We start from the raw sequence: 9381 nt of genomic DNA, 5'->3' as shown, positions 1-9381 counted from the left end.
GGTCTTAATTGGCAACAAACCTTGTTTCTCTTCCTCCTTCCGTCCTCATTTGCCCCTCCTCCTTGGCTCCTTTACCCCTTCATTCTTCTTCCTCCCCTCCCCATCTCCTTCACCTCATTTTCTTCAATTTTCACCTCTCCCTCCTCCTCATCACCACTATAGGCTGTCAATGTCTGCATTTGTAGCTAGAATGGTGGCTGCTCTAGTGTTGAGAGAGACTGGGTCCAGTGGGCACAAAGTCCCTAACTATCTCAGTTGTGACACCGTGTCTGGTCACAAGGCACATAGTCAATGTGTGTAGGTCCGTGTGAACATGTCTGTTCTTTATCAAGTGTTGTTTTCAGCTCCATCACACCGTGTCCCCCCTACCTCTGATCCCTCCATCCCTTTTGCTCTCCCGCTCCTTTATCATGGAGGTCAGTTGTGTCTACGGTCTGGCCACTTATTAATGAAGTTAATTAAACACCAATTAAAAACAGACACACTCAGCCATCTGTGGCTGACCTGGAAGGGAGGGAGAGGGTGGAGGAAGGAATGGAGGGGGGGCGGGAGGGGAAGAGGTGTGAACAGATACAAGGAGGGAGGGTTGGAGGTGGTAGAGGTGCGAGGGGGCTGGAGAAGGAGGGAATTAAAGGAAGGGTGTAAGAGGGGGAAGAGAGAGAGGTGGAAAGCCTCCGGTGACTTTATAGGTTATAAAAACTCTAAACTACTCAACCATGGGGTCGTACTTTGTTATAAATTAGCTCAGTCGCTTAAAATGTAATGACTAGTGCTTTAGAAGGGATGAAATTTAATGTGTAAACTAGTAACCTGCCATTGTGTGGTACAACAACACAGGGTATTTAGGAACAGTTACAGGATATGATGTTTATAGAGATCATCAACATCCTCATCACCTTCATCATCACTGTCATCACCAGCATCATTATCATCATCACCACTATCACCATCAAAATCAAATCAAATGCTGTTTGTCACATGCACCGAATACAACAGGTGTAGACCTTACTGTGAAATGCTTACTTACAAGCCCTTAACCAACAATGCAGTTTTAAGAAAAATACCTAAAAAAGTAAGAGATAAGAATAACAAACAATTAAAGAGCAGCAGTAAATAACAATAGTGGGGCTATATACAGGGGGTACCGGTACAGAGTCAATGTGTCAATGTGCGGGGGCACCGGTGTTGAGGTAATTATGTACATGTAGGTAGAGTTATTAAAGTGGCTATGCATAGATAACAACAGAGAGTAGCAGCGGGACTGATGTAAGCGCGCCCACAGTCAAAAGCCAATGGTCTCCTTTATAGCCTATCTATCCATCTGTAGTTACAGAGCACACACCCGGAGAGCGGAGCGGAGTTGCAACGTGACCGCGCCCCGCCAGCCCCCAGCAACGCGGTAGCTATATCATATGACTCAAAGCGTTCCGACTTCATTCACTACGGAGATCACAGTCTACAGCGTGCGGGACCCGCTTTGAAGGGATCCAATAGGCTACAAAAACCGTTTGATAAGAACAACCGGGACATGCGGACGGCTTGACATTATTTTTGACCTATTCTCCATTTGCTGATATAAACAGGACATAAAGTTTAGATTTTTGGAAGTCTCCCATAAATGTATGGATAGTGATATATTATATTCTCCGAGAATTGTATCAACATGGATAAAGGATTAAAACACTGAAATGTGTCACAACGAGACGTCTTCACTTCAAGTGGATTATAGCCTAATCGACAAAATGATGACATTTCTCACATCTGGAAGTTCTTCTAAGCATAGATAGCTCTTGTCTCAGGTGCCGTAACTCCATCTCCTGCTTCTGTGTTGCTGCTGTGAAGCGGAGTAGGAAACCCAACTGACTTCAATAAACGTCAGTCTTAAATGTAAACCTAGATGAACACCCAATAAAGTCACACTGTTAGCCTCGCCATGTTGCCTATAATAGCCAAATAATTCGCACTACCGGCTGTAGAGTCGTGGAGGTAGCGGTTCCACCCGAGGGATGGTACTGGATTCCCGTGGTTTGGGAGCGACGCCTCAGCTCCTGGTTCTGGAACGGTGTTGGTGGAACTACTGGAACTTTCTCTCGTTCTGGAGCCCAAAGGAGCCGAAGGGAGATGAGAGCCGCTTTTCTGAGCTTCCTCCTCGCCTGCTTATTGTGCCTGTTACGCACCGCCGCTGAGGTAAAGGACTTTTATTCGAGTTTTGGTTTGTACGCTATGTAGGGGCCAATTCTGTTCAAATTGTGCCGTTTTTAGTGCAACGCTTCCTTCGTTGGCAGGTGCAATGTTCGTTCGTTCATGCTCCACTTATGCATAATTATGCACAAAACTCCAGAGTAGCGTTGTAACTCCGTCCAAAAATGACATGACAATAGGGGGAATCTATGGCTTCTCAGCAAAAAGCGCAAACTAATTATACCACCCCCTTAATTGTGCACATATTTGTGCTTAAAACACTTCTTCAGCGCTACATAGTCACACTCATACCACTTCTATATCCGCGCTATCCATTACGGTAAAATAACGTCTGTGTAGGTAATAAAGTGCTGTTATTTTCATTTAAATCTTTTCCTTTTCTTCTAGGAGGCCCCACTCCCCCGGGAGCTGTTGGAGCGGCTGTCCCGCAGTGAGATCCGCAGCATCAGCGACCTCCAGCGGCTCCTGGAGCTAGACTTGGAAGGTAGGCCTAAAGCCTCTTATATCAGGCTTCATTCAATAGCTTTATTACACAGCCTCGGGCTAGGCTTCAGTAAAGACACTGACTTGAGCTCAGCACAACATGCCAGAAGTAGCCTACAAGGTTCTGGTTAGAACCAAAACGGGTTCTATTGCTTGCTTCATATATGGCACCCCTAAATGTTCTATATAGAACCCTCTTATAGGGTTGATTGATCAGAACCCCATGGGTTCTTATTCACTGACCCAACATTTGTTCTATATAGAACCTTAAGGGGTGCCTGCGGCTGTAGGCTTTATGCTGCTGTCATGCTGTCCATTATTTGTGGAGCAGCAGTGTAAGGCTGAATGAAACACACACACACACACACACACACACACACACACACACACACACACACACACACACACACACACACACACACACACACACACTCTGAGGGCTGAATGGCTGCTGTGTTGGTATGTATAATTCATGGTGAAATTCCTGCGTGTCAGGAGGAAGGAGCTAGGAGGCTTTGTGTTGGTCAAGACATACAGCAAGCACTTAATTCCTGCACGTAAGTGCAGTCACGCACACACACTTGCAAGGAACACACACACACACACACACACACACACACACACACACACACACACACACACACACACACAGACACAGACACACCCTCTACAGTCTACACTCTCTGTGGGGTCAGTATTTGTGTAGCAAAAATATATACTTTGAGAGAGAGACCCCAAACAGGTCAATATAGAGCTGAAAGGACAAACAAGGTCATTTTGAAGTGAAAGGTTCTTTACACACACCCGACTAACAACCAAAGCTGTTAGATTGGATAGCAGAAGGCTTGTGGTTGTCATGGTGACGATAAGGGATTGTTCATTTACAGAGGGGACACAGTTATTTTGAGCATTTCTGAGTTCAAGCTTCTCTCTCCATTCAGTGTTGCTCTGCTTCTGAATGGCCCAGCTAGTGTAGGGATAACATGAGATTGATGTTGTTGTGGTCAACAGAGAATGAGGTGATAGGGGAGAACAAGCAGAGGTACCACAACAAGGCCTTCCCCCACAGCTACTCACAGCTGAAGAGCTCCCAGACACACTCCAGGCACAAGAGGAGCATCGGTAAGTGTGTGTGCGTGTGTCTTTGTAGTTGTGTTCATGCATACCTGTGGAATGTGTGTGTGTGAGAGAGTGAGACAGTGAGAGACAGTGAGAGAGAGAGTGAGACAGTGAGAGAGAGAGAGAGCGAGAGAGAGAGTGTGTGTCTGTTTGAGTATTTGCCTCTTTCTGTCTATATCCCATCTACTGTATATCTACGTCTACGCGTGTGTCTCTCTGTGTGTGTGCCTCTGTGTGTGTGTGTCTCTGTGTTTGTGTGTAAGTGTACACCAATACTACCTTCTCTCTATGCTGTCATGTTTCACCTTAAACCTCTCCCCCTCCCCTCTGACCCCAGAGGAGGCGTTACCCGCGGTGTGTAAGACTCGTACGGTGATCTACGAGATCCCTCGGAGCCAGGTGGATCCCACCTCCGCTAACTTCATCATCTGGCCTCCCTGTGTAGAGGTGAAGAGATGTACCGGATGCTGTAACACCAGCAACATGCACTGCCTGCCCTCCCGCAAGCACCACCGCACTGTCAAGGTAGGAGACACACCACCGCACTGTCAAGGTAGGAGAGAGACACACTTTCTCTGAACACACACGCACGCACGCACACACACACACACACACACACACACACACACACACACACACACACACACACACACACACACACACACACACACACACACACACGCAACACACACACACACACACACACACACACACACACACACACACACACACACACACACACACACACACACACACACACACACACACACACACACACACACACACACACACACACACACACACACACACACACTTGCAGCAGCTCAACCATTCAACCCCTTTCTACTAGTCCAGCTCCCCTTAGCTAGGTCTGCCTGGATAGGTCTGTGCCTGTGTGTCTGTGTCTGTGCCTGTGTGTGTGTGCGTGTGTGTACAGTACCAGTCATTGTAGAATAATAGTGAAGACATCTAAACTATGAAATAACACATATGCAATCATGTAGTAACCGAAGTGTTAAACAAATCAAAATATATTTTATTCTTCAAAGTAGCCACCCTTTGCCTTGATGACCAGCTTCACCTGGAAGATAATAAAAATAAAGAAAAACACTTGAATGAGTAGGTGTGTCTGGTACTGTATATGTGTATATGTGTGTGTGTGTGTGTGTGTGTGTGCCAGGCCAGGAGACTCCCTCGCGACCGCAGGAACATAATCATTTGTATTTAATCTGGCACATAACAGGGCTGGCACATAACAGCAAGTAAACCCTGCCATCTTAAACCCACACACACGGCCAACTGGAAGCTCTGCTCAGTGTGTGTGTGTGTGTGTGTGAGAGAGAGAGAGAGAGAGAGAGAGGATGGAGAGAGAGAAAAAGGAGTGAGACGGTGTGTGTGTGTGTGTGTGTGTGTGTGTGTGTGTGTGTGTGTGTGTGTGTGTGTGTGTGTGTGTGTGTGTGTGTGTGTGTGTGTGTGTGTGTGTGTGTGTGTGTGTGTGTGTGTGTGTGTGTTCATGCGCTAAGGATTTCCAGCCAGTTTACCATCGTCTGAGCCGAGGAGGATAGTGGGCGTGTTCATGATCTCAGTGCTTCAGTGTTTTCACTACGGGGGTTATTTTGTTTTCCCCACGACCTGTTTTCCTCTGAGTGAATGGCTCCTCAGTCCTCTGTCTATTAAAATACTTAAGATGCTGTCTGTCTGGCTTAGCTGTTCCTTGTGTGTTTGTGTGTGTGTGTCTGTCTGGCTTAGCTGTTCCTTGTGTGTGTGTGTCTGTTTGGCTTTGCTGTTCCTCAGACAGTTCACACAGAGGGAAAAGTTGTTATTTCTGGGTGCTGAGGTAGTCCCTCCTTGTTTAGGTAAATACTATTATGTTTAGTTCCTAATGAACACAATCTGATCTGAACTGAGCTGTTTAGGTAAATGTTCTGTTTAGTTCCTAATGAACACAATCTGATCTGAACTGAGCTGTTTAGGTAAATGTTCTGTTTAGTTCCTAATGAACACAATCTGATCTGAACTGAGCTGGCTGAGGCAGCGCTATCTGTTGTAGACCTCAGATAGAGATCATATGCAGAAATAGAGGGTCAAAGGTCATAGAGACATCCCTGCAAATAAGAGCCGTAACTATTGGAGGAAATCTAACTGTGCTTCAATGTACAGAAAGAGAGAAGCAGTGTTTTTGAAGGGGTGAGGGATGGTCGGATAGAGAGAGCAGAGGGATGAGAGGAATGGACAGATGAGGCACGAGAGTAGCATGAAGTAAGCGGGGTGGTGAGGAGAGATGGGGAGGGTTAGAGAGAGCAGAGGGATGAGAGGAATGGACAGATGAGGAGAGAAGGGAGGGTGCAGATTTGATCCCCTTTTGATACTCAATATCAGATGAAAGGGTCTCTCTCTCTTTCATTCTTTTTCCTTTTCTTCATTCTTTCATTCTTTCTTTCTCTGTCTTTGTCTTTGACAGAGAGGAAATCAAAAGATAAGTCTCCCGTATATCCTGAGATTCAACTACAGAGACAGAACTATGGAGAGGAAACACACACACATACACACGTATGCACACACACACACACACACATGAACAGGCACACACTTTCACACGCTGTGCGACGTCCAGGAGAAGCCTTCGAGGGTGTGTGAATGTGTGTGTGCATGCTAGCTTGCCCGTCTCTGCTCTTCCAGAAACCATTCACCAGTACCAGAACAGCGGACAGTTGTTTTTCAATGGCTCATACTGGTCTTGGCTCTGTGTATTCATCTCCCATGGTTTCTCTGTGTCCACTGTCTGTTTCCCTCCATTCCAGTTTCCACTGGTGGGAGAGAGAAAGGTTCCATTGTTATGTCTGACTTTATGATGACTTTCTGGGGAAATAACAGCTAGAAGGACATAATCCTATTAATATGACCTGTTTACTGAGAACCCTACCACACCTCGTGTCACACACCTTTGAGTTGACTCCTGTCCCTTATTCCCTGTATTTCATTTGACAGGTAGGAAACTTAGAAACTCCCTCAGGCTACATCACAATGGGTTCTTCTCCATGTCTCCTCCCTTTCACATACAGATGTAGAATCTTAATTTGAGCCAGTTTGCTACAGCAGGATAATAATCAGTCAGTACCAGGAAATGTGAATTATTATGTGGATTATAGTTAATGGACATTTTATGGGGTTGATACATTTTTCGTAAGGAAAAATCAAGCCTGACATTTTAAAGTGGAAATTACAAACTTTAGAAGCCTTTTTAAATTCTCAGCAACAAAAGAGTGGTCAAATCCAGAGCCTACATCTGTACACTGCCCTGTAAGCACAGGGAAAGTAAGAAGCATGGCATCTGTCCAGGTGTTTCCTATCAGTGCAGAATCAGATGAAGGAAATTAGACAAGGAGAAAAGGCCTCAGAACATGGAGATGAGCGTCTCCAGTCCACACTATTGAGATGCCTTACCTCACCTGAACCTCTGTATCAATAACAGTGTTACTCTTCTGGTTCATGTTGTAACAAGGCAGCACCTCTCTGTGCGTGTGTGTGCGTGAATGTGTGTGTGCGTGAATGTGTGCGTGCGCGTGTTGTCTTTGTGTATGTTCAGACTTGAAAGAGAAGAGAGGCTTGTACAATCAGTCCTGAAGCTCAAGCAGGCTTGGCTCACTTTTTGAGAGAACACTAATGTGTGTGTGCTTGCTTACGTGTGTGTGTGTGTGTTAGTGTACGAGGGGGGGGTGTCATGTTTTTGTATCCTTCCATCACCTCGAAAAGAGGAGATTCTCCAGAACTCATTCTGATCCCTCCCTCCCTCCCTCCCTCCCTCCCTCCCTCCCTCCCTCCCTCCCTCCCTCCCTCCCTCCCTCCCTCCCTCCCTCCCTCCCTCCCTCCCTCCCTCCCTCTCCAGGTGGCCAAGGTGGAGTATGTGAGGAGGCGTCCTAAACTAAAGGAGGTGCTGGTGCGGCTGGAGGAGCACCTTGAGTGTATCTGCACCTCCAAACGACACATCAAGGAACTCTACGATACAGACAATGGTAAATATCTTACTCTACTCTACTGCATACAGCGTGTGCGTCAGCTCCTGTCTGAGAGTGTCTCTCTACACTGATATAAACTGATAACAGTTGAGGAATTTAAATGCTTCTCCCTCAGGGTATTCCACTCCTTTTTTCATTCCACTTTTTTCTTTATAGATCCCCCTCTTCCCCCTCCTCCCCCTTCATTCACAGGACCCAGTAGGACCAAGGGTAAAGGAAGGAAACGTAAAAAGCTCAAAAACCTCAAAGAATTTCTCATACCTTTCTCGGGCATGTGGAAAAACATGAGTGTTTATTAGTGTCATTACGGTAGGCATTAGCACTACAGCCAATCAATGATCTGGGTTTCAACGCCAATCATGGCAATCGCCAATCAGAACCAGTATCAATCGAACAGGAAGAGGGGGTGAAATTAGGAAGTGGTTTTAATTGGTGACTGGTGCCTTGGCTGATTACATTGGGTATGGAGGTTGTATTTGGTGGTGAAAGATGGGGGTGCTAAAGATTCATTGTTTTAAGTGGTGAACATTTGACATTGGGGGGGGGGGGGATGACTTCTATTGTCTGATTGGCTAAGCTAACGTTTGGTACCTATTTCTCTTCTCCCCTCAGGCGTAAGGTGAAGAAAGACGGATGGAAGAGAGAAGAGTGAAAGAGAGGAAGAGGGAAGAGAACATCTTTTCAACAGAAACGTTCATGTTTCTCAGACTGAGAACTTCAGCCATGTTGTGCGTCATGGCAACAAGAGAAGTGGGCAGAGGACAGAGAACATATTCTATATATGTTATATTCTATATCTTCCCACAAGACGAACCTTCAAAAATCAATCATTTTGATAACGTCAAAATATTGCCAGAATCGGGGATGATGTTTCTGGAAGATGCAAATAAGGACTTCGGTATTAGGAGTGGGTGTGGCTTCGATTTGATGATTGACAGGTGTCAAATAACGTGACTACGCCAACTGGGAGAAGAAGAGAGGTAGATGATTGGATACTGGAGGACTATAGGAGTTATAGTCTTTATATAAAGGACTTCTGACTACAAGACTTCTCCCATGTTTTTGGATTACGAAGCGGTTTGGAATCCTCCCAGTCATTTCGGATGCTTTTGGAATTTTCCATCGGATTCCGAGGACAGTGACTGGGATTATGTTTTGTATTACAAGATTCCAAGATGTGCTCTCCTTCTGGAACGGAAGGATGTCACCTACATGATGTATATCCTCTTATTTTTGTAGCCCTGGTTTTCTATTACTGACCGACTTCTTGATTAGTTTCTGGTATGTTATTCACATAAAGGAAGGTTTAAAACAACTGCTACATCAGTTACAAGTTACTAATAAACTATTTATAACGTGAATATGTTATAATGTCTTTAGTTTTCGCCTGTCAGTCAGAAAATATTGACTACCTGAGAGAGAGAAAAATAACCCCTTTAGGCAGATATTAACATGAACTTTATTGAGAGGGAGAGGGAGAGGGAGAGGGAGAGAGAGAGAGAGAGAGAGAGAGAGAGAGAGAGAGAGAGAGAGAGAGAGAGAGAGAGAGAGAGAGAGAAAA

The 9381-nt window shown here is 45.5% G+C and overlaps 1 protein-coding gene across 3 annotated transcripts; it reads left to right on the top strand.

Annotated features, from left to right (window-relative positions):
- The first annotated feature begins 1194 nt into the window (after nucleotides 1–1194).
- On the top strand, nucleotides 1195–9181 carry LOC139567941 (platelet-derived growth factor subunit A). Of its 3 annotated transcripts, XM_071389565.1 has the most exons (7): nucleotides 1195–2187; nucleotides 2590–2686; nucleotides 3697–3807; nucleotides 4142–4329; nucleotides 7691–7817; nucleotides 7977–8129; nucleotides 8433–9181. In XM_071389565.1, the coding sequence occupies exons 1-6, from the start codon at nucleotides 2122–2124 to the stop codon at nucleotides 8117–8119; spliced, it is 732 nt and encodes a 243-aa protein (XP_071245666.1). In that variant the 5' UTR covers nucleotides 1195–2121; the 3' UTR covers nucleotides 8120–8129; nucleotides 8433–9181. The 3 variants fall into 3 exon arrangements, 2 of the variants coding, with proteins under 2 accessions (XP_071245666.1, XP_071245667.1); XR_011673481.1 differs by lacking the exon at nucleotides 7977–8129 and having other exon boundaries at nucleotides 1199–2187; nucleotides 4142–4357; XM_071389566.1 differs by lacking the exon at nucleotides 7977–8129 and having other exon boundaries at nucleotides 1207–2187.
- The last annotated feature ends 200 nt before the right edge of the window (nucleotides 9182–9381 follow it).

This window comes from Salvelinus alpinus, chromosome 2 (genome assembly GCF_045679555.1).
Source record: "Salvelinus alpinus chromosome 2, SLU_Salpinus.1, whole genome shotgun sequence".
NCBI lineage: Eukaryota > Metazoa > Chordata > Actinopteri > Salmoniformes > Salmonidae > Salvelinus > Salvelinus alpinus.
This window is presented reverse-complemented; position numbering and strand designations above follow the sequence as displayed.